The 24821-nt window shown below is 46.9% G+C and overlaps 1 protein-coding gene across 9 annotated transcripts in view; it reads right to left on the bottom strand.

Moving 5' to 3' along the window:
* Plb1 (phospholipase B1) overlaps positions 1-24821 on the bottom strand; it is a 140618-nt gene that overhangs the window by 68953 nt on the left and 46844 nt on the right. For all 9 annotated transcript variants that reach the window (XM_013522646.1, XM_005400530.2, XM_013522647.1 and 6 more), the window contains 10 exons: positions 22692-22754; positions 21985-22064; positions 21080-21155; positions 20847-20945; positions 19566-19622; positions 14247-14318; positions 13361-13435; positions 11294-11357; positions 2029-2087; positions 274-347 (listed from right to left, as the gene is read on the bottom strand). In XM_013522646.1, coding sequence (XP_013378100.1) covers positions 274-347; positions 2029-2087; positions 11294-11357; positions 13361-13435; positions 14247-14318; positions 19566-19622; positions 20847-20945; positions 21080-21155; positions 21985-22064; positions 22692-22754 — 719 coding nt within the window. The remainder of the gene's footprint in view (positions 1-273; positions 348-2028; positions 2088-11293; positions 11358-13360; positions 13436-14246; positions 14319-19565; positions 19623-20846; positions 20946-21079; positions 21156-21984; positions 22065-22691; positions 22755-24821) is intronic.

The raw sequence follows: 24821 nt of genomic DNA, 5'->3' as shown, positions 1-24821 counted from the left end.
ACATGTTCACCATTAGGTCATGGCCTCCTTTGGAGACTGTGTCACAGAGGGAGAAATGGAAGGCAGAGAAGCACTTCCAACCTGAACAGTCATGTAGTTTCTCCCCCAAACTCCTCCTGTTCAGATCTCAACCTCCCGTTTCGGAGAATGCAGTGGTTTGGGGAGGCTGATAAGCACCTTTCTCAAACTGAACCTGGAAGCTGACCATGGAAAAGAACTACTGGTCCACCCCTGCTTGAGGCATTACTGTCTAGAAGGCTCAGGGGATCTCACCTCCAGGAAAGGCCTCGGTACTGAGTCAGGACGTCCAAGATGTTTCCAGGCCTGGACCCAGCGCCATTGCCTGCCTGAGAAGGAACAACAAGAGTGGGTTTCCCTGGTATCTCCCCAGCCCCTCATCTGCCGGGAGATCCATGTGCTTGTCCTGGCTAGACAACTCCCACTGAAAGGGCTGGTGCTGCGCACAGCACTGCCTCATGCTAAAGAACCTGCCTGGACCAGGACCAAGAGAAACCAGCAAGCAAGGGGCGCCATAAATGAGATTGCGAAAGGGCTTATTTCACAGTCCTGTGTTTCCCATTTTAAAAGTTATGACATATATTATAAAAGGAAACATCTTATTTTCTGTTACATAGGTACAGTTTAAAAATAGGAATAACATGAAATCCTGTGCATTTAGTGCTCAGCTGAAGTGAGCATAAGGTTTTTGTTTTGTTTTTGAGACAGGGTCTCACTACATAGTCCAGGCTAGGCTCAAACTTGACAATTTTTCTGCCTCAGCCTCTTGAGTGCTTGGATTTTAGGTTGAGTCACACTTTACAGGCATATGTCCCTTGCCTGAAGCATGCTATTCTACACAGAGCTATTTCAAAGGGTCTGCTGATGACTGCCCCACCACTAACCAGCTGTGGATCCCCCCCCCCACTCTGTGGTGTCCAATTTTTGCCAGCTGCCAGGTATATCACACTCAAAGGTGCTGCTCCCTCAGAAGTCCTGAGCAGCTGTGTGGTTCTCGATGCCTCCTTGTCCTGACAGCATCTTCCAGGAGACCAGGGGATTGAGGGGATAGGGATAGGGTAGGATGAGCTGCATGTGCCAGGGACCAGCTGGCCAGTCCTTCCTGGAAGGTGAGGGGCTGCTGAAGGTCATGGAGGAGGCCTCTATAGTACAGGGATATGATCCACCCTTAGGGTCAGGATCTCTGAGTTCTGCTGGTTGGAGCACTTCCAAGCTGGGGAGGGAGAAGCTTCCTTATTGGAAGGTAAGGAAAGCGAGACTTCACCAGGTTTTGTCATGAAGAGATTGAATGAGCAAATGTCACTGTAAATAGGCTGCAGACATGAAAGGTATCAGCTAGTCCTTGGGGAGGGCCCAGCTGGAGACCTGTGTTCAGTTGACCCAGGGCAGCAGCTTGACTCTATAATGAGGGACTAGTGGGTGGGAGTTTGTGTCTGGAAACCTCTGCCCCACCATGCAGGCTCAGGACCTCATTCCGTGATTGCTGTTTGTGAAGCCTGGTGTGTCGGCATGATGCACTTACAAAGGTGAGGCTTGGTCACTTTAGGGGCCCCCACCTCCTCCACTGACTCCTGCTTCCTCACCCACAGTGCAGCATCATTTCTGTCCCACCATCTCGTCTGTCCCTCACTGGTACCTTTCTTAGCTTTTCTGTGTGGACAAACTACAGCACCACGTCTTTGAAGACATCCTATACCTCGGCCATGAGACCTAGCTAACAAAGTCCCACCACGGATGGGCTGGATGATTCAGGGTGGATCACTTCTGTCAACCATGCTCCCCTGGGGGCCCCTACAGTTCTGGCATTGGGAGAGGAACAAACTGGGAGCATGGAGGAAAGGAGTGCTGGATGCGGGGGTGGTCCGGGAGAATGGAGGGACCTGGAGATGAAGACCTGACATGGCAGCGTTACAGAGTGAGTAGCAAGGCCTGTTTCATTTTCCCCTCCACGCTGTCATTTCATCAAAATCTCCTCTCCTGCTTCTGCCTTCTGTAATCAGAGCCACTTACCGTGAGAGAGTCACCCATGGCACCAATAACCTTGATGTCAGCTGGCTTCAGCCTGTGAACTGAGAACACAAGATGGAGTGAATGGAAAATGGGGTTCCAGGGCAGCACTGGATCTGTCTCCCCCAAAACCAGTGAACATTGGCCAGGGAAGTGGAGCGTCAGTTTCAATAGCAGTACACCCTGGACAAAAGATATGAACAGCCCATCCTGTTGATACAACTCCATAGTAGCAGCCAGGGAGCTCATCTGTCAGTCTTACCATCTATGGGTGATGCTAGATGTCACAGGCAAGAAATAGTTCTTGCAAGGCAACTTGGAAGTAAGGAAGGAATTGTAGTGATGCAACTGATACTTAATCTATTCTAGGATCTGGTGATGTTTGGGATAAAATATTGCATCACCTATAAAAGATCAGCTCAGTTTTCTCCAAAGTGAAAAGGGAAATACTTTTATAGCCAATGAAATGTTTAACTAAGGAAAAAGCCATAAAACATAAAATTAATAATTTAAGATAAATAATTCAGTGGCACTTAGTGAAATCATAGTGTTGTACACCTATCAACACTGTCTGGTCCTAAACATATTCACTGCCCCCAAAAGAAACCCAATGCCCATTAAGCAATCACTTCACAGCCCATCTGCCCCAGATCTTAGCAACTAGTAATCTACCTCCTGTCTCTATGGATTTACTCATTCTGTGTATTTTATATAAGTAGATCATGTAATATGTGCCCCTTTCTGTCTCGCTTCTTCCACTTTGCATAATGCTTTCAAAGTTCATCTATGCTAGAGCATACACCAATATTTCCTTCATTTAGTTGAATAGTATGACACTGTCTGAATGGATCTATCATATTTTTATCCACTGGTGGGCATTTGAGTAGTTTCCAACTTATGGTGATTATAAATAGTGCTGCCATGAACATCTGTATACAACTATGTATTTGAACCCTTACTTTCACGTATTTGGGATATGTGCCCAAGAGTAGAATTGGCAAATCATATGATAATCCTATGTTTAACTTTTTGAGAAACCACCAAATTGTTTTCTACATCTTGGCTCTAATTTTTTTTTAACCTCTTGAACTTAAACGTATACCATGACATGGCTAAGCAACTAGTTATCCACGCAGCAAATACATTGAACACCTGGCAGTGGCTGGGTCCTTAAGAGACCATGATCAGAAATGGACAAGCCTTTTGGAAACCCACTGGCTAAAGAGACCATATAAGGCAAGGTATCCCTAGCTGTAGTAATTCATAGCCAGACAAGTACTGCTAGAGGCACAAAATGATAGACCATCTAGAGCTGGAAGGATGAGTCCCCCATGGGGTGTGACAGAGGAAGTGTCAGAACAGACCTCATGGAGAAGGTGGCATTTGAATTAGGTCCCAGGAAATGGTGAGGCGAAGAGAGGGGAGGGGAAGGCAGGTGATGGACAGAGAGCAGGACAGATGCAGTGTAGTAAAGCACACTATGTCTATAAAGCATAGCTAGTTGTGCAGTCTGGCTTAAGGGGAGGATGCGTAAAGGAGGCTAACAATGTCAGCAACAGCAAAAAATCACTGCATGACTGGCTAAGAAGTTTGGAAATTAGCATGACAACTGCTGTATATGTAATTGCATGCACATACTAGTCCTGTATTGCTCCCTTTTCCCTTACACATATGTCAACATGAATCCAAGTGCATTTTGAGCACCACACCTGCAATGCTACATTCATGTATAGTTCAGTCCCTCAAACCATAAGCTTACCTCCCGTCCCTCAGGCCACCCTGACTTTGCCGTGGTTCCCACCTGTGCCTTGTGGTGTCCTTAGTGGTATACTGTTGTGCATTAAATTGTTACAATAGCTTTCCTGCCTTGGAAGAAGCTTAGTGCAGTGTTTTCTCCAGAAAGTGGCCACCTGGGAGGAAGAAGCCCATCCTTACAGTGGGCCATTGCTTAAGATAGACAAAGTGAAATCTGTCTTCAGGAGGCCTTCTTGATGGCTTTCTTTGCCAAGACAACCTATAGCATCTGCAGTGAATCACGGAAGATACTTTCAACACAGGTGGGCTCCAAACAACCCACAGCATTCAGCAACATCCAAGTCACAGTTGACTAGTACTTACACTTGCACAGGAAACCATATGACACTTGTCGGAAAGGGTACTCAGAGGGATCTCTAGGTTTTTGGAGACCTCTTGCCCACCTCTTTCCATGATATCTGCAGAGAGGGACCTGCCCCCCCTCCACTGACCATTAGCTCCATTGAAAAAGTCCCTACCACTTCCTACAAGAGGATGCAAATGACACATACTTAGTTATGAATATATGTATGCAAGATATATAGATAGCAAGCCTCAAACTTGATCATCCATTTATCTGCTGGAGAGCTTCTTTAAACACAGATGGCTGGCCCTATCCTGAGAGCTTCTGATTCAGTAGGTCTAAGGTGGGTCCAAGAATTTGTGTGTCTAATAAATTCCTACTTCCTGCTGATGCTGCAGTCCAGTCTGGGTACCACATTTTGAGAATTACTAATAGGGATACCTTTTTTTTGGTTTTTTTGTTTGTTTGTTTTTGTTTCCGGTACCGGGAATCGAACTCACAACATTGTGTTGGCCAGGCAAGCACTGTGCTGCTGAGCTAAATCCCCAGCCCCTAGGGATACCTTTTTATTCTAAAGTTGTGTCTTTAGAATTCTGTCTCTGCACGTGTAGATAAGAAACCTAGAGCTACTTACCCTGTGTATATGTACAGATTGTCTTTGAGTTCATACAAGTGGACCTGCCATTGAAAAGTCTGATGGTGTGTTTGTAGCTTTGCCTCTTCAGATTCTGGAGCCAAAAGGTTTTACAGGGTGTCTGTCCTCTGAGTCCTTCCCACCACACCTTGTGTACATGCATACGCACGCACACACACACATACACACACACACACCGTTCTACGTGATTATAGCCTGATGGTCCTTCCCAGCCTTCCACAGCTACACTATGTGGTTTGAAGAACAATATCAAATCACAAAGCCAGCTGCACACATTAGCACACGTTTACAGGGCTAAGCATGAGGACGTTAAAATGACCCCTTCTGAAAGAAATCAGGCTATGGGTAAAAAAGGAAACAAAAGTGGAAAATGACAGCCCTCCCCTGCACTCCAGAGGGGTTTATTTTAGTTCCCAGTGATGATAGCCAATTACTACATTCTTACTGCCATAATAGAGTGAATTCTCTGAACACTAGCTGGTATGCAAAGGTTAGGGGAAATCTTTGGGGCTGGTAAAATGTGGAAGAGACAGCAGGTTTACTTCAAAAGCTTTCTTATTACAGTTTTCTAAAAAAAAAAAAAAAAAAAAAAAGTAGCTGAAACTGACCATTTCTGTCTCCTAAATTTGTAGTGGAAAGGCCAGAAACACAAATGTACATGCACACACACAAATCAATTGATGTCTGTTTCTCTGTGTATGCCTTCATCACTCTCCCATCCCTGGGACACAGCATCCAATACCCATAACTTACAGGAGGAGAAGTTTATTTTGGCTCAAGTTTTCAGCCCATGGCTGCCTGGCTCCAAGGCAAAAAATAGGATGGCAAAGGAGCATGGTAGAGGAAAAGATGTTCAATCCATGGAGACCAGGAAGCAGAGAGAGAGAAGGAGAGGAAGAGGGAGAGGGGGAGAAAGAGAGAGATAGAGAGAGAGAGAGAGACAGACAGACAGAGAGATAGAGACAGAGACAGAGAGAGCCAGACAGAGGCAGGGACGCACCTTCAACCAGGTCCCCACCTCCTAATAGCACATTTCACTACTCAACTCATCAATGAATGAATCCACTCCCATGACCCAATCACTCTACCTATACACACACACACACACACACACACACACACACACACAGAGTGAATTTGGGGGGACACTTTAGATCTAAACCATAACAGTGAGTATATGTGTAAATTAGATAGTTTCTGGAAGAGAAATTTTCCAGTTTGATGTTCAGATGGATTCTCAGCAAAAGATAATAACTGAATGAAACAAGTGAAGGTGGGAAGGGTTGACTTTATCTAGATTTCACTACTAAGTTAGAGCTCAAATACACTGGTCTAATATTCTGTGGATCTTGGTTTGAGATTTGTTACTGTTATCATAGATGACAAAGATAAAGCTTAAGAAATATGAAGGGTGATCAAAAAGTATATGTGTGTGTTTAAATAGAAAAAAATTTGTTACAGTAAAAGACACATTACCATTAATCTCCCTCAAAACACTTTCCCTCCCTTCAAACATGCTTATCCCACTTTCTGAAGCACCTCTGGAAGTCCTTTTCATGAGTGTCTTTATGAGGGGTGATGTGAAATACAGTGAACGCTGCTGCTGAGTGCCATCCAAAAGAAAGACTGGTTCATAAGAAACATACAGTGTGTCCTTGTCCACCAGATTCACTGGATCTGGCACCATGTAACTTTTGGTTCTTCCTCAAAGTCAAAATGACTGCAAAAGTGAATGTTTTGAATTGATTCATTGCTGTAACAACAAAATTAAAGATACTCTCAAGAGAGGACTTTTAGAACCACTTCAGAAAGTGGCAAGAAGATAGCCCGTATGTGTTCAACGTAGGGGGAATAATTTGAGGGAGATTCATGGAGTGCATTCATTGTATTTTTCTGTCACACTTCACCCAGCAAAGAAGTTCAGCAATTGCTCTCTGAAGCAAAAGAACTATTTAGAGATAAGATTAAACATGTGGGGCTTGATTAGCTAAACATTATCTGGTACACACTGTCCACTACCTTGAAAGAAGCTGATAAACATATCATTAACTGACAAGATTCCTATGGCAGGAGCCTCTTATCGAAAGGCCATCTGAGCGAGCTCTGATGAAGCATCTTCAACAGCAAGGAAATCTGTGCAGTTGAGTATGGAATGGGGAAATGCTCCCCATATTCTAAAAGCTAATCCCAGGAGAAATGTTTGGCATGCTCATACTATGTCTTGTGTAACCCAACAATTTAAACCACCTGGGGCTGCAATGGGAAAAGCCAACTCAGTTACCAGCTGGGGATGCCCAACCCGTTTGCTTTCTGATCTTAAGGACTTACGAAAACACTTCCACAACGATGGCAACTTGCTGGCATAAGACTGGAACCTTTTTTCTGCCTTTGAAATCTTTGGTACGCATTTATATAGATAAATATGCACTCTATACATAGTAGGAGTTCAAAAAATGTCACAAAAAGTGATATAGGTCTAAAATGATGGATATGCCAATTACTCTCATCTGACCATTACCATTTGTATAGGTATACTGAAATGCCACACTGTACACCCAACATATGTACAACTACATGCCAGTTAAAATATACATTAATAGAAAGTGTTAATTTGGATTAAAGGCTATGTGGTTGGTGGTAAGATTTTACAGCTCTCAGAGCTTTAACTGATGGAAACTGTAGGGCAGGGATACAGACAAATAAATATCTTGGGGATGAATTTGAACTTGCTCGATGAGAGGGTTACATTCAGGGACAAGCAGGCTATTATTTCCTATGGGGCATCATTCCTTCCTGATGGCAGGTTAGGTCAAATTGCAAGACCCAGGAACAAGTGATGATCACAGAACAGCTTCAGGATCTACACTGAACATTGTATTGCTGGCTTACAATGGGGCAAAATTGCTAGAATAACCACCTAGTAATTAACATGGGCTTATTTATTATAGTAGTGGGGATTGAACCCAGGCTTCACACAGAGCTACATCCCTAACCTTTTTTTGTGACAGATTCTCATTAAATTGCTAAGTTTCCCAGACTGTGTTGCCTACCTTGGCCTTCCAGAGTGCTGGGGTTACAGGTACTATATGACATGGTGCCTGGTTTAACATGGATATTTTTATATTAGCTTTTTAAAGAGTACAATTTAGCTAAATGGGTCAAATAAATGATATTGGAAGCTTAGATAGGAAGCAATGGCTCACAATAAATGAACAAACCATTCTGGTTTATACTATTGGTGACAGTAGCATATAATTAGCTTTGTGGATCCATTTTCAAAATCTGTGAGTTTTTCCCTCTGTGTGAAATGAGTGGCTTCATTTCAAGACAGCCAGCTTCAGTCAAGGGCCAGCACACCCCATTCCCCTCACTCCTCATCGCCACTCCTTTGACAAAGCTATCCCTTTTCTCCGGGAAACCTTAAGTCAGCTACTCAGCTCAGTATATGGTTTTTTTCCTTAATTATCCAGACTCTGAGATAGAGACACAAGCTAGTAACATAAAATACTGATGCAAGTGTTTACAAAGTTGTGAAGCTCACAAGAGCTGGCACCCAGCTAACTGCATGTGTGAACTGCAGTTTTGTGTTTTATTAGCCACCAAAAGCCAACTGGCTATGAAATGAATTGTTTATGTGAGCTCTCTCTATGCCATCCCCGAGGTCTATGGAACAGTGGACCAGGCTCATCACCCATGCGCTCAGACATGTGATAAGAACGAGGCTCCTGGGCTACAGAGAGATGGTCTGGGATGACAGGTAGCCACCAATTCAGAAATACCACTCTCAGGAATGTTTAGACCCCTGTGTCTGTGGACTGAGGGAAAAGAGGACTACAAAGGTTTTTAGAAATAATTCCAAGGGTGAAATAGTTATTTTACAAGGTAGTCTTAGTGAAAAATTATTTTAACAGAAGACATTTTGATTGGATGATTTTTAAGATGTTTCAATTCTTAGAAGTGATCTGATAAATTAGAAATACCTAGTATTGTAATTCAGCCATTCACCAAACATTTATTGGGCTCCTACTATGTGCTAAGGTATAAAAATGAAATGACCAGCTCTTATGCACATCAAATGCCTTCATTTGGATGGGAAATTGCACTATGATATCCAGGAGAGGGAAAGAACTCATGACAGTTATCAAAGGAAAATAATAATATGACCCTGTGCTGAGATTTTTGGCCTCTCCCACCAGTCACAAGTATGGTTAAAATCCTTAATTATAGGTCAATGGCACACTAGTGACATATATATATATTTGTTTGTTTTTCTTCCAGTACCAGGAATTGAACTCACGACCTTGTGCTTGCTGGGCAGGCGCTGTGCCACTAAGCTAAGTCCCCAGCCCTAGTGACATGCATTTTTCATTACTATCCATTTGGCTAGGCAAATTTTCAGAGGTGACTTAGCGTTAGCCCAACATTTATTTATGAGTATGTCCCCAGCTGGAAACCATGACTGTTTTAGTTCTATGCCACCTTGGTTACCTCAGGAAGGCTTAACTCTTGTTTACTCAAAGAGCTCCTATCACCAGGGTATCTCAGCTCCCAAGGCCTTGAGATTTCTCACTCTTACATCTTCAAGTGCCAATAAACACAATAATCATCGGGTCACGGAGTAAACAAGATTCGTCTTTTATCTAGTTTTTAGATGCTGAGATATATTTTAGTGGACTGGTTGTCACGAGAGAAACATAATCTAGACAGATTGCAAAATGCTTTATGATCATCTTTTCAGAGTGATAAGATTAAAAAGAAATAGATATTATTTCTCTATAAATAGTATGGCTATTAAAACATTCAGATTGATACTCTATCTCAATACATGCGTCTATGTACACATATATCTCTAGCTATACCTTTGAGTAAGGGATTTTACTACAGGAAGACCTACATAGGAATCTGATCATCCTATTTCTGCTGTTAAAGTCCAGCTGGTAAACTACCCCATGGGAATGAATCAAGGGGCAAGAAGTCTAAAGACTAAAATGCATGTAAGATCTTTATCACATCCGTGGCTTGGATGTTCTTTGTCCCCACACTGCAAGTGCTGAGACTTTCTTCTCAGTAAAGTGGTGGAACTCTTAAGAGAGCGAGATTGGTGCAAGGTAATTAGATCACCAGGGGCACTGCCCTTGGAAGGGATTAATGTTGGTCTCTCAAAGTGAGTTAGATCTCATCAGAGGGGTTCATAATAAACCAAGACCAAGCCACAAACCTGGCCCCTTCTGCACAAGGCAAATTCCTTTCCTGTGTCTCCATCATGTAACCCCCTCAAGAGGGATGTCACCTGACATTGGGTATTCCACCTCCTGAACTGTGAGCCAAACAGACCTCTTTTTTTTTTTTACAGGTATCCAGTTTTAGGTATTCTGTGATAGCAATAGAAAACAGATCAAATGCAATCATGTATCCCATTATTGCAGCTTAGAACCAGCGTCAGTTATGGATCAAGGCTTTGGTGAGAAAATTTTTAACATTTTTTTTTGGTACCAGGGATTGGATTCAGGACCTTGCACTTGCCAGGCAGGTGCTTGTGCCACTGAGCTATGTCCCCGGCCTGAAAATTTTTAACTTAAATACCCATCATTTGAGTGTGCAAAGGTAAGACGTGTGAAAGGCAAGCTGACCGGGGCAATTTGTTTGCTCTACTCACAGCACAAGAATGCAATCTGACTGCAAAGATTTCTCATCCACGTAGGCAGTACGACAGCTTTAAATTTAATTTTCTATTTTTAAAAAAATAATCTTGAGGCCCTGCGCAGTAATAGATCAACTAGAATACAAACTCCTGGAAGGCACATAGGATGCACTCAACAATGCTCTAACAGATGAACGTATCCAGTCACCCTCCAGGACCAAGCAAGGGGACCCGCATCACTGACACTGTGGGCCTAATGCTGAGTTCCATGGGTCACCGTATGAGCCTCCTGTGACTATGGCCAGCACTCCCAGGCAACCTTGCCTGCAGGAAAAGGGGCCACCCGCCGGCAGTCTTCTTTGGAAAGTTTGCTCACCTAGAATTCCACAACTGTCATTCAGAAAGAAACATTTTAGAAATACCAAGGGGGTGTGAAACGCATGGATGGTGTATTTTTCTGTTCTGTGGAGCTTTCTGTGCATTCTGCACATCACCTGGATGGGGATTATAGACGGGCTATTTTGCTTTGTGTTTGAAGCAGTTTTGCTTCTTTTGAAGAACAAATTCAACCTTCAAGCCTCCAAGATGGAAACAATGACATCGATTCACTCAACTGGCATCATGCAGAACATGGCCTAATATAGGATCAATATGCAAATGCTTTCTGATAATGATCTTGTATGTTCTTTAAGAATAATCATACACAAGTACAACCTCATAATACACATGCAGAACTATTTCTATTGTCCTTGAAAAAAAATCCCTCTGGAGTGTTTCAGATTATGGGGAAATCCCGTGCTATCTTAAGGCTGCTCTGACTTGGATGATTTCAGGCCTCTAATGAGTTTAAAAATCACCGAATGCAATTGCATACCTGAGGTGGGAATTGAGTCAGAAGGGTCCTTGTCAGGACAAATGACTTCTGTTCCTTCTCTCACCTGAAAAGAAATAAGAGGAAATGGATCTTACTCAATTGGGAACTGGCTGAGAAGTGGCTCTCTAGGTTGGAAAAATATCACTGAAGATAAAATAAAAAAGCTTTGATGTTTTAAAAAATTTCTCCCACTCCTTCCGTCCTGGTACGCCACTGTTCACAACACCCTGCCCAGTTGCTCCCTGGTCTGTCCCCTCCTCTCCAGGGCCTCTTCCTTAGCCTGAGTACAGACCTTTGCTCGTTCTGGCCTGAAACATGGTGGCCCTCACCAACATCACCACCCTCAGCCTGTGGGTCTCCTCCTCCCACTTTCTGGTCATTTCAGAGTGGCCTTGCCCAACAGGATGTAGCTACAGCAGTCCCCTCCCAAATCCTCAGTGCAGCCAGGCATGTTTGTCTCTGTTACTATCATCTGTATTATTATAGAGCCTAGAATGGTACCTGGCATAGGACATGCTCAACAAATACTTGTGGGTTAAACAAATAAATTACTCTTCTGTACCAACTTCAACCCATGTATTCTCCCACACATGGCCTAACAGGTCTCCAAACTCTTAGACTCTGACCAAAGTCCCCACACCCTCCACTGCCTCCATGTCTCTGTCCCCACCTCACCCCTACTCTCTCTCTTTTTTTCCTTCCATTTTCTTATCCTCCCGTCTGCTTGGCTCAGCCTTAGTCACCCTCTAAGGCTGAGGTCATGGGCTCCCTCAGGAAAGCCTTCTGCTCTCTGTGTTCCCAGAGTACCCCATGAAAGCTTTAATTATAGTACTTATTGCATTGTGCTATAATTATTGGTTGCCTTATCTATTACCAGACTGAGTTGATTGGGACAAGAAATATATCTCATTTGTTTTTACTCCCTCTGCCTGGAATCCACTTAGCCATCCATTTATTCATTCAACAGATAGTTACTGGGCACTGACCCTGAGTTTTGCCTTGAGCTTGCATTCTAGAAGGACACAGCAGATGCTTAATAACTATACCCAAAAGGAATGTCTCACCGCCTCTTATTAGATGATAATACCAACACTTACAAAGCACTCATGGCATGCCAGACACAATTCAATTTATTAGCTCATTGCCATTGCACAACTTCATTTGATAGAACTATTAGTGCCACTATTTCCCAGGTTAAAAACCAAGGGATGAAGAGGATAAGTACCTCGGTGAGACTCCGAGCCAGTAAATGGAAGAGTCTGGATTTGAACCCAGAGCCAGTTTCCTTATTCGCTGTGCCACTGCCCCCTGGATGTGTCCTTACTGGTATGCTATTAGAGAGTTTGGGGCAGGTTGGTAAATCAAGAGTCTTTCACACCTCCATCTCTCAGGGTGGAAACCCCGGCCACTAACTTAGCCTCTACCACTTGGATAAATATCACTGTCCTCCATAAAATGCAGAGGTAAAGATTAGAACCAAATCCCACTCAGTCCCCTAGGTCTCCAGTTCCCGAGAAGAAAGACATCAACCTTAAAGTGTCTGTCAGATCCTCAGAGGAGTAGAGTACCCTATCTAATCTCAGCAGGAAGTATCAAAAGTGACACTGAGATAAACCATCAGAAAGATAGGAGTAAGCGTGAGAACTTCTAAGGCCTTTTGGTTTCTATACTCTGGTTCCAGAGTTCACCACATTTTTCTGCATTTTCCTAATGATCTCTTCAGGTTGGGGACTCGGATGAATTCTGATGAACTTGTTAGAGATCTGAGAAGGTCTGAAAGTCACAATAGATTGGGAACACACACCCTCAAACCCCATAATGCTATAGGAGCTGGTGGCTCCGATGGTTCTTGGGTGGTACTATAGGGAGATCTGCTTCCAGGCACCAAGGAAACAGCCACAAACTCCCTCCCTCCCTCCCTCTTCCCCTCCCCCAGCTGGCCCTGACTGAATTTCAAATGATTGTAGCTGTCCCAGGAGCCCACGTGGAAGTTTCCAAAGAATCAGCAGCAGGGAGTGGCCCCTGGTTCACCTGAGTATTTGGCAATCGCAGAAGACCTTCCCTTACCTCAGGCTGCCTCTGGGGTTTTAGCAATCTGGGCTGGTAGTTGCTATTCCTGTAGGTGAACAGATAGGGGCTCTCCTGCAGAGAAAGGTTGTAATCATGATCCAGGAACCTGGATGCCTGAATAATCAGAGCACCCAACAGTGCCTCTGGCTGATTTGGAACATTCATATCATCCCCTCAGTGATGACCAAGCCATTTCCTGGCCTCTCTTCCCTGGGCTGCCCATTCATTTCCTTTAGGAAAGTACTGATGTTTTGAAGTGTCCCATAGGCAAGCCGGCATCTGGCTTTTTCTGCCTGGAAGATTGAGTGCTACCAGGCTAAGTACTCAGTGGGAAGAGAACTTAATTTTAAGCTTCTTGGCAGCCAAAGAAAAGAGGGAAACGGTGTATTACATACTTCTTATTGTTTAGCGAGACAAATACTTTGGTTAGCATTAAGTGATAGAAGTTATTCATTCATGTTTAGCCATTTTCTCATTCATTTGACATTAATTATATATCTACTACGTATTTGCCACAGATTTAAGTCATAACCAAAGTGACCTGTCTTCAAGACCACTTAGATACTCATCATTCCTTCCTGTCTCCACTCTGAGGTAGAGGAAGTAAGTGTTGGAAATGGCATTTGAGGCCCAGGGCTAGGGGCCCAGAGAAAGTGGGTGGGACCATCGCTTGGGACCAGATGAGCTCGGCTTTAGTTCTATGCCTTCCACAGGTGTGGGAGGCCTCCGTGCTGCTAGGATGGTTCCCCTGGCCCTTAGATGTCAGCCTTAGGGTGGCCCTGTATGCAAATGTGTGCCCAGGCCCAGAAAAACAGATGCCTCTTCTCAGCAAAGTCCATGTGGACACCGATCTCTCCCCTCCATTCAGCCCAGCCCTTCCTACCTGAGATGGACACTTCATTGGGCTCCTCTGTGATGCACTGAATGGCTCATCTTTCTGTCCCACTGGCTTCATCTAGAAAAGAAGGGGACCTTTAGCATAGACAGGTCTTGCCCAGGTAGCAGTCCTCTAAGGTATGCTCGAGCAGCATCTCTCAGAGTTTGGTGCTTGAACCAGCAGTATTAGCATCATGGGAAACTCAGCAAATGCAAATTTCCAGCCCCTGTTCCAGACCTACTGAGTCAGCTGCTGCTGATTGTGAGGCTCGAGTTTGAGAACCACTGTGTGGGAGGAATTGGTGGGGCTTTGATACCGAAGGGACTTCCTAGACCTGACAGTGTAGGAGGAGAAATTGAACACAGAGAGGATGATATGGGCCCCACCTAGCAGGGCAGACTACGATACTGGTGTCCTGCATCCAAGCAAATGCGTCCCAGTGGGTCACACAGCTTCCTGATCCCTTAGGGGCCAGTTGCCCAGTTTGGCTTCTTGTCCTGCTTCTCACTGCCCAACTTTTAGTTGGCTCACTGATCACATTTCCTTGGACAGGAGAGCAAGACAGGAAGGAAGGGGCAATCCATGGCTTGTGTAAAGCCCGCGTCCCTTCCCTCATCCTGCCCACTTCCTGTGTCCGCACAAACCCAGGCCTGACAGAGAACTGAGCTCCCTGCTACTCTCTTTACACAGGTGTGGGTGGAGCCAGTTTGGGGCCTGGGCCAAACAAGTCCCATGTTTCTCACTGAGGCACAGAGATATGGTGAGAAGGGACATAGCTCACAACCAGCCAGGATATCTAGGGAGTCAGGAATGGGTGGTGTGGTACCGACTTTGAAATAGCAGCTGCTGAAATGACAGTCATAACAACATAGACAACAGCGCATGGTATACAGCAGCAGGGGAAACCAGCAGGTTACAAACTTAGGTAAAAGTGCCAAAGAAAGACAAAGGAAGGCAGTTGAAGAATTAGATGAAGGTGGGGGCTTTTGTTTTGTTGTTTGTTTTTTTGTTTTTGTCATTTAAAATACTCATTCTATATGCATAAATGATTAAAGAAATGTTGCGATGGCTTTGAGGGACCACAGATTTTCTTTTGCATGTGCTATTTTCTGCTACTGGAGAGCTTCGTGTTTGGAAGAAGCTTTGCATCCCAGAGTGCTGAGCTCTGCTGGCACCTTTGTCCTCATGTCCCTTTTGAAGGACTCTTGACAGGGGATGCAGGTAGCTACTGCCTGGGGCACTCGCCTGGCTCAGTCACAGATTCTGCGGCTGGCACGAGGATTTCAGTTCCCCCAGCAGTACCTTAGCCAGAAGCTGTGCCCTGGCCAACAAGGAGCTAGGGAGGACCTTTACCCAACATGAGAATGGTTCTCACCAAATGGAAGGAGAGGCAGATAAGGAGGTGTAATTAAGGTCACATTTGGAGAAGGAGTGGCAACCCAACAGCCTTGGGGTTGGGGAGGAACGGGACTCTCCAGTGCCTCTTTTGGTTTTATTCTGAGGGCGGCTCAGGGCATTCAAAGCTGCTCCCAAAGGGTGTGTTCATCCCTTGCTTGCTTCTTCATTTCCCCAGTCTTCCAAAAATGTAATCAGTGAGAATCTGGAGGGAAACCCTGAGAGAACCACATGGAAAGGATTCTGATAGAATGGATAGAACTGACCCTATTTTTCAAGGACCTCAGAAAAAGAAAATGTATGGATTTTCCCCAATAAATCCATTTCTATTAAGGATCTTGTCCCAACTTTGTCTCTTAGTCACCTACATCCTTCTGTTTCCCCACTAATCTCCTTACACATGCTCTAAAACTGTTTCAGTAAGGATGGAAAATGAGCTGGTTACTTCAAAGAATCTCTCTTTCCCTCGCCACCCCATGCTGCACACAGAATTGCACATGCTACTTTTTTTTCTTTTTTCTTTTTTTTTTACTGCAGGGACACTACTCTTTTACTCCATTTCTCTGGCCCTTAAACTCCTTGCATTTCCTTCCCACTATGAAATTAGCAGCACAGGAAGGATAAGAGAGGACCTTTACCAAAAATCCTCTGTTGGGGCCTTGGGACATAGCTCAGTGGTAGAGCACTTGTGTAGCATGACTGAGGCTCTGTTTAGTCCCCACCGCTGCTTGCTGCTGCTGCAAAAAAGTCCTCCAAGGAGCAGAGATCTTTCTCAAGTGTGAGCAATTTCCACATTCCCTATTCTATCTGAAGGCTCTAGCATTTAGTGCAGTGCTTGGACAAGGTTGGGTCAGTGATTGCTGAAGGGATTTGGGACTTGAGTTCCCTAGAAGTGGATCTCTTAAACACTACCATTGTACAAGAATTTTAGAAACTACTGAGGTGGCTGCAGAAAGGCACCAGAATGAGTCCTGTCCCAAACACGAACTCCTCAGCTGCATCCCTGGAGCTCATGCCGGGGGACAGTTCTAGGCGTGCTGTCCACAGGGCCGTTCACACTACTGCAGGTGCTTTTCCTCCCTGCTCTCAGGGCTCAGCCTGTCATGGGCTGGGCCAAGGAGGGCAGAGGTCTATGTGGCCTGTTTACAGCTGCACATGGTGCTGTGTGCTGCAGAAACCCCTCTCCATACAGGTGTGTTCTGGGTGCAGTCCCAGGGGTTGGCCTGGGCGCCCTGATCACGATCTGCTCTCTGCTTGCCACCTGGGAGGTGCTGTCACCTGGCTCTGGGTCTGCGAATGTGAGCACAGGACAGGCGCACCCGGTTCCCGCTGTGGTGGCCCCAGTTAAGCCTAGCACAGCAAAAATCAAGGAGTAAAGACCCCTGCCTGCCCCAGGCCCCAGGGGAGCATGATTACTAAACCCAAGGTGGGGAAGGAGCCCAAACTCACTAGTCTTTTTACTAGCCCTCAGGCTGGCTGAGGTTATTATAACCCTTTCTGCAGGTAGAAAATGTAGAGGCCCAGAAAGACCAAGCCACTTGCCTCAAGAAACAACCAAAAGCAGGACAGGACCCAGAACCCAAGATTTCTGATCCCCTGCCCTGTGCCCTTCACCCTAACCTGTCGCTGATCTCTCGTGGATGGGTTCTGGCCTGCAGGAGCTATCGCGAGTTCTAGCAGCACCATGGACAGCCCTGTGTTTTGCCAAGAGGAAACTAGGGTAAGGACGCACTTGGTGACTCTCCTGCTCTCCCTTCCTGGGCTGCAGAAGCCTCTAGGAACTCCTGGGGAAGCTGTGGACTGTGGTTTGCTGGATAGGTGTGGAGAGAGTGGTGGCTTCCTCCTTGGCACCTTGTGACACCTACTATGCCCCAGGCCCTTGGCCTTGAGGGTCAAATCCTCTCTGCTTCTCTGTGATCCTGCTCTTCCTGGCCCTCAGGGAGGCTAGAAGCAGCTGTGTGCACAGCACACCTGTTTATATGCACAGGAATGTCTCTCCACAGCCCAATAAAAGTGTTTGTTAATACTGCTGCCACCAACAGCAAGGACGATCAACAGCGAAATGAAACTAGAAAAAGAAAGGAACCTAGCCCTGCCCCCATCTCTCTCCAGGCACTCCTCAGTTGGAGTTCAAGGGCTTCATTTGTTCTCCGGCTCTTATTATCCCCATGCCCATTGGTTGGGGCCAGCCTTCTTTGACCCCCGCTGCCATATCTGACACACTTTTCTCCATACCCTTACTCCCAGGGTCCCAGACCTCACCAAGCCTCTGAGCCACCTCTAATACCACCACCACAGCCTCTCCTCAGCTCAAGGTCCATACTGCTTTGAGTGCTCAGCTGGCTCACCTCGCTGGCTGAGTGTCTGCTTACCTGGTTCCTCTGGTCACCTGAGCTTCCCAGCTACCCCCAGGGAGCTAAGCTCTGTAAGGACAGAGGCCCCGCTCAGTGTCTCTTGCACCTCCCTTGGCTCCCAGCACAGGGCATCCTGCAGGTGCCAGTTGTTAGTGAGGAGAAAGGTGATGTGGGAGGAGGACAGAGGTTGGCTGAGCTGGAGCAATGGTCTCTGCCTGAGAAGAGGGTGGGAGGGAAGCCCTGCTTGGAGGGCACGTGTCCTTTCTCTGCCCCTCATGGTAGATCAGCAACAAAGTGCTTCTCTGGTAAATATCTCACCCTAGGGTCAAGTCCACTAACAACCATTCCTGACCAAAAAAGTCAAGTTCCTTGCTTGAAGGCCAGGGTGCTTCCTCCTTTGGGGCTGTTGGACTGTCCCCTCCCTGCCTGCTTGGTCCTCTACTGGCTGCTCATGCACTCAGCATAGCACACCAGCTGAGATGATAAAATGGATCTAATCTAAGAGACAAGAAAAACAAATTTGTCACTGGGATTCTAAAAATAGGGCAGCTTGGATGGGGAAAAGTAAATGGCAAAAGGAGGTCCCTGTCTAGTTCTCTGGAAAGATCCCAAGCCTTGATATTGCCATCCAGGCACTGGCTAATCCTGGAGATGGCTGGGGCACCTTCAGGATCTGGAAAACCTATCATCGTCACTGTACAAAGAGCCAGCACATGTGGAGTCCTCACTATGGGCCAGGACTGAGCTGCACACTGGATGTGTGGGACCAGGGGTTACAGTCAAGTTTGTTCTTCCTGTACTGGGGATTGAACCCAGGGGCTCACACTGAACTGCACGCCCAGTGCTATCTATCTATCTATCTATCTATCTATCTATCTATCTATCTATCTACCTATCTATCTATCTATATCTATCTATCTATCTATCTATCATCTATCTCTGCATCCATCCATCCATCCATCCATCCCTCCATTAAACCATTTGAGTCAGGGTCTTGCTAAATTGCTCCGGCTGGCCTTGAATTTGATATCTTCCTGCCTAAGTTTCCTGACTAGCAGGGATTACAAGTGTGTGCTATTGAGCCCAGCTATGACTGGGGCTTTGCAGAAAGCCCCAGAACTTTTGCAGAAGTTGAGACCTTGAGTCCACACAGCAATAAGAGGTGGGATTTGAATCAGAACTCATATCTTTACCACTCTGAAGCCCATGCTGGTTCTAGCACTACTCAGAGCTTTTAAGTCTGCATGATGCTGCCTAGCCATGCAGGAAAGCTGGGTAGGGATGAGAGGGGAGCCTGTGCCCAAGAACGCCACTCAAAGCAGGTGTTCTGCACAGACTCCAAGGAAATGTCTCTGCCTCTGGAGACAGCAGGCCTGTCCCTGGCAAGCAATAGACCAGCCCCAGAACCAGGAGGTTGAGCTCCTACAGGGAGTGCTGGGCTGCCACTAGGCCTGAGAAGTCTTCCTGGTGTTCTACAGTCCCTACCGCCCCGCCTCAGCACAGCGCCACTAGGGGTGTTGTGATGGTGGCAACCTTGCCTCTCCCTTTGTGGGCCACCCCTCACCCACCCACTCACCATGTTGTTCCAGAGGCTCAGGGCAAGTGTGGTGGGGTCCTGGGATGGGGGCCCGCCCTGGAAAAGAAGCAGGTAGAGAGGAGGTTATCAGGGGTGTGATGGCCTCCACACACTTCCAGCACTGTCCCTGGCATAGAGCTAGGTGGCCCTGACCCATCCCACCTCCCTTCTGCCCCTCAGCCTTCCCCGCCCTCCCCCACCCCTCCAATCAATATCAGTGGAATTTACAGGAGCACTCTGTGGGTTCAGGTTTCAAAGGTCAGGGCCAGTAGGGGCAGAGTAAGTGTCTGGTTGTTACGTGTGTCACGGGCTCTCCATAACCAAGATTTCACAGCAGAAGGAACAGGGAGCCATCTGGGTGTGATCTGCTGGGATGGGGAAGGGGGATGGGAGGCTGCTCTTCTCTTCCTCCGCCTGCCTGACTGCCTCCCCGCTTCTCCCTATCCCTCTCTCTTTCTTTCGACAGGGTCTGCCTATGCAGTTCTGACTGGCAGTGAACTCACTATATAACTCCGGCTGGCCTTGAATGCACTGCCTCCTGCCCCAGTTCCCAGGTGCTGGGATTGTAGGTGTGTGCCCCCACACCCGGCTCTCTTCTGCTTTAAACACCAGATGTGTCCTGGAGGTGGCACAAGGACCTCTACAGATAGGAGCCAGGAGGCTGCGGGAAGCAACGGTTCCTGGATACAACCCTGAGGGCTCAGGCTGCAGAGTCCCCTTGAGCAAGTGTGGCCCCATGCCCAGGGCCATGTGATCTGGGTGGCCCCTTGCCCAGCACCCTTTGAGCATGGGTGTAAAGAGCATGTGAGAAGAGTTGGCAGCCTTGGAGATGCCATCCTGAGCTGAGAGGTGCCCAGTTCTTCTGTAGATTAGCTCATGTGATCCTGACAACCACCCTGGAGAGAGGAAAAGGCAATAGCAATCCTGATTGTACAGATTTCACACTGTGGCACAGCAAGGTCAGCCACTTGCCCCAGGTGACACAGCTGGCCCATTCCAGAGCCAGGAGTAGAGGCCAAGCCTCATAGCCTAAGTCCCTCCCTGCCCTTTCCCTTGGGGCTCCCTGCCTCTCACAAAATGTTTCCTGAGGCTACGAAGTCCCTTAGGGAAATTACACAAGAAAATGTAAGAGCATATTTCGGCATTGAACCCAAGATGACGTATCCCAGATTCTGTAAAGCTAGACTGGCCTGGGGATTCTGCAGGGCCTCGGGTGAGAGCTGATGTATGATCCAGGCCTCCCCCAGTCCGCACCCTTGGCATCGCCTGCAGCTCACTCACCGCAGCAGATGACACTTCATAGAAGAAAGGCTGGAAAACCACTGCAAAGGACTCGTGCTCGTTGAAGCTGCTGGAGGCCAAGAGGCTGTCCCAGGCTTCCTGAGAAGGGAACAGAGGGCACATCCAGGAGTCCGAGCCAGCCAGAGCGGCCCGGCCTCACAAGAGCTTCTCAGCAGCCCTTCACTCAGGACCATCCATCGTGCTTGCAGCCCAGACCACGGAAGTGGGCTCACCTGATAGGACCACTGCATTACAACCGTGTCCAGCTTTGAGGTCTCCCCTGAGCAACCACAGGACTCTGGTGTGGGCCTGTTGTGGATCAAAACAGGAGGGAAATGAGAGCCTGGGGCTGCTTCTGGGGGTAGGAGGGGGGCTGGTGGGGCCTGGGAGTCACTTGGGGCAGGGAGGGAGGAGCTGGAGCCCTAGGGCAAATAGGAGAAGAGAGGAGGCAAATGTTAGGGACAAAAAGGAGCAAGCTGAGAGGCACAGTGTGGAGATCTTGGCCCCTGGGGCAGGATGGGCCAGGAGGTGATTATCTTCTCCCTCCAGTCCTGCCTCCCGCACCCCAGCCTCCTCCCCTACTCTTTACTCCTTTCTTTCTCCTTCCTCTTCAAAGCCTCCTTTCCCAGTGACCCCATCTCTCTGTCCTTTCTCCAGATGTCCTTGCTCTGACTTTTCCTACATGAACCCCTTTTCTTGGTTCGAAGCCAGGATTTTTAGGCTATGATTCCAAAAATTTAAATGCCATGAAAATTATCAGAAATATATTGGGGGTCAAATTCTGAGAAGTTAAATACATTTAGGATACATTCTTTCCCACCTGATTTCCAGAACTAAAGCTTCTTGGCCTAGAGTTGTTTTCCTAAAACTGGCTTCTCAATGCTCAGATCGTTCTGGGAGAGGGAGGGTCTCTGGCGCTCCACCTACCTGACCATATTTAAACCTTTAACTGAGTCTCCAAAATAGTACTTGACAATAGGTCCTCCACCCCCAGACTGTGCCAATCACATGTACTACTGCAGTTCTCCAGCCTCCACACCTGGGGTCCCCTTGGGGGACAAATCATGAGGGGTGCCCATGCAAGGCCTGGCACAGGGCAGGCACACAGCACATTAGCCCCATTTCACTCCATTTTTACCTGAGCTGAGTCCCCTGACTCCAGCGAGGCATAGCTACCACCTCAGAGAGATCCACCAGGTTCACGAATGTTCTGGGGACCTAAGAGGACATAAGGAATATGAAGGTCATTGCTGGTTAAGTTTCCATGGCTGCCAAGGGCTCTCAGGGGCCCCCCCAGTTGGGCTTACTTTGGGGACTGTCTCTTGGGAGATATTCAGTTGAGGTTAGTCTATGACTGCCATCCCTGCAGCTACGCTATCACCTCTTACCTTCCTCATGGTGGGCGGGACACTTTCTAGCTCAGAGCCAGTGGGGAACAGATCCAGGAAATGCAGGGGCAGGAGGCAGCCACAGCACAGTCCTCAGGCTCTCAACCTGCATAGTTACTATGGTAGCTCTAGGAAGAGAACTCTGGGGTTCTCCAGCCCTCTGGCCATCATTACCTCGGGCTTGGTTGGAGAATGGCCTCAGGAAAGAGCAGAACCATGGGGTCCCCAAGAGCCACACTGCTTCTGGAAACATCCTTTGTGTGAGTGGCATACCCTAACCTGACCAACACCGTCATTTCAGAGGCCTACAAGATGTATTCTCTGGCACTATCCTCCCCTGAATATCTTACTCTCCCTCTCAGGAGTCCATTTTTCCCATTCTGGTAGATCTGACCAGAACACACTACTAGCTCTTGGCAGGGTCCCAGGTCTCACAGGGCACAGAACACAGCCTCACCTCCTGGTACAGGTACTGCAGCAGCCCGGCCAGCTTGTCCATGTCACTCATCAAGGGTCCATTCTGGGAGAGAAGAAGTGAACTGAGTGAGGAGGCATCAGGGTGGATGAGGCTGAGGATGCCCAGACTCAAGAAGGTGCCTCCAGGAGAGATCCTGGTCAGAGCCCTGATGGAGACCCTATCGTCTCACAACAAGTATATTGTTCCCACTGCTCCTTCTTTCTTGTGGGGAGCATCCATTTCTGGCTTCCCCAACCTGTCATCTACCAGGAGAAAAAAGCAAACTCCCAGGTGAGAAGTTCTGTGTCAGGAGAGGGCAAGCCCAAGTGTTATGGTTTGTATCTAGATGTCCTCCCAAATCCTCATGCCGTCATGCGGATGGGCTTTTCGGAGGGGGCTGAATCTAGAGTTTGTGATTGATTCATGGTCCCATGCTGGGATTAAGGGTGTGAGTGCTACACCCGCCCAGGGTGGGTAGCCTGCATACAGTGAAAGGGACAGAACTTCCTTGTTGCTTTTGCTGTCTTCTGCTGCCATGACCCTCTGCCATGTGCCACCCTGCCTTAGAGCCAGCCAATTATGGACTGAAATCTCTACAAACTGTGAGCTAAATACACCTTTTTTCCTTTAGCTTTGGGCACTGGATATTTTGTCTCAGTAACAAGAAAAGTAACTTAAGTAAAGTAAGATACCAAGGTTAGAGCAAGGTCAGAAACACCTGGTGTGATTTCCATGCTTAAATTGAGGGGTGCAACACTTACTTCCAAAGGCTCATAGAACCACCTTACCTATGGAAAATCAGGTGTGCAATGCAGCACATCAAACCCTGAATTTAAAGCCCCAGATGGGCTTTGAAACTTCTAAGGATATAAGGCAGTGGTGGTGAACCTATGGCACGCGTGCTGTGGCTGGCTGTTCGTTATCACCAAAAGCTCTAAAAAGTTCGCCATCGCTGATATAGGGTAAAGACCTCTTTTCTGAAGTGCTTGGGACCAGAAGTGTTTCAGATTTTGGAGTTTTCTGGATTTTGGAATATTTGCATAGACTGTACTGCTTGAACACCCTTAATCCAAACTTAAAATGCTCAAAAAGCTTTGGACTTTGGAACATTTTGGATTCCAGATAGGGCTGTTCAACTTGTACTGTTTTGTCTACCCTCTTCCTGCCACATTTGTCCTGGGTAATAGAAAGATTGCTAGAGAGACAGCATGCAAGGAGCCCTAGGACCTGAGTGTGTAAACACGTCTGCTACCCACCCAACACACATGCCCTCTTCCTCTTTGCTGGTAATGACAATAAGCAAAAAACTGACTCTGGTTTATCTTTTCAATGTGAAATATAAATAAATAGACGACAGACTCCCAAGCTGCCTGCACACTGGGTGTTCCCTGAGGCAACTTGATTTAGAGAGAAGACAAAGATGGCTGAGAAGTGGATCTGCTCCCCGGGAGGAGCGATGACACATGAGACAGGCTGCCAGTCACAGGTGAGGACCACAAGGCAGGGAGTGGGGAGGAAATTCAGTGTCCTTATCTCTCCATAGTCTGTTCCTGCTTTGGGAGCCAGGTCAGCCAGGTCTGTAAAGCCTTCTAACTAGTTTTCTTCCAAGTCTCCCCATGAGCTCGACATTGACCATCACACCTTCCCTCCTGAAGAGCCCTGGGAGCTGTCTGGAAATGTCCTTGCTGCCCTTGTAAGCCACATTCAGGATGAGTATTTTCCCTAGAGGCCTGGGGAACCCTGTTTGGCTGTCTTGAGTGCAAACTCCCAGTCAAGGTATTTTGTCCACAGCTATAGAGGGACCCTGGCTTAGTCAGTAATTCTAGGCATTGGAGGGTTACTGCTTAAGTTAGCAACTGTCCGTCTCTTAGCGGGAGACATTATGCTCCTAGAAAATGCCCCTCTTCTGTAAAGTTACACACAAACTCTTTGAGCCCAAAATCAGAGAAAAGCTTATTTTTCCCAACAAACTTGTGTCCTCCCACTTATATCTTTTTCTCCCAGATTCAGAAGAATGTCTATTACAGATACACATCCAAGGCCAGATTTAGCTTCTTCTTTTTTTTTTTTTTTTTTTTTTTTTTTTTTTGAGACACTGTTCTATAACACATAAAGGGTCCTGCTGAATCC

The sequence above is a fragment of the Chinchilla lanigera genome, unplaced genomic scaffold, assembly GCF_000276665.1.
Source record: "Chinchilla lanigera isolate Chin_1 unplaced genomic scaffold, ChiLan1.0 scaffold00068, whole genome shotgun sequence".
In the NCBI taxonomy this organism is placed as follows: Eukaryota; Metazoa; Chordata; class Mammalia; order Rodentia; family Chinchillidae; genus Chinchilla; species Chinchilla lanigera.
The sequence above is the reverse complement of the archived record's forward strand: the minus strand, read 5'-3'. Positions and strand labels throughout refer to the sequence as shown.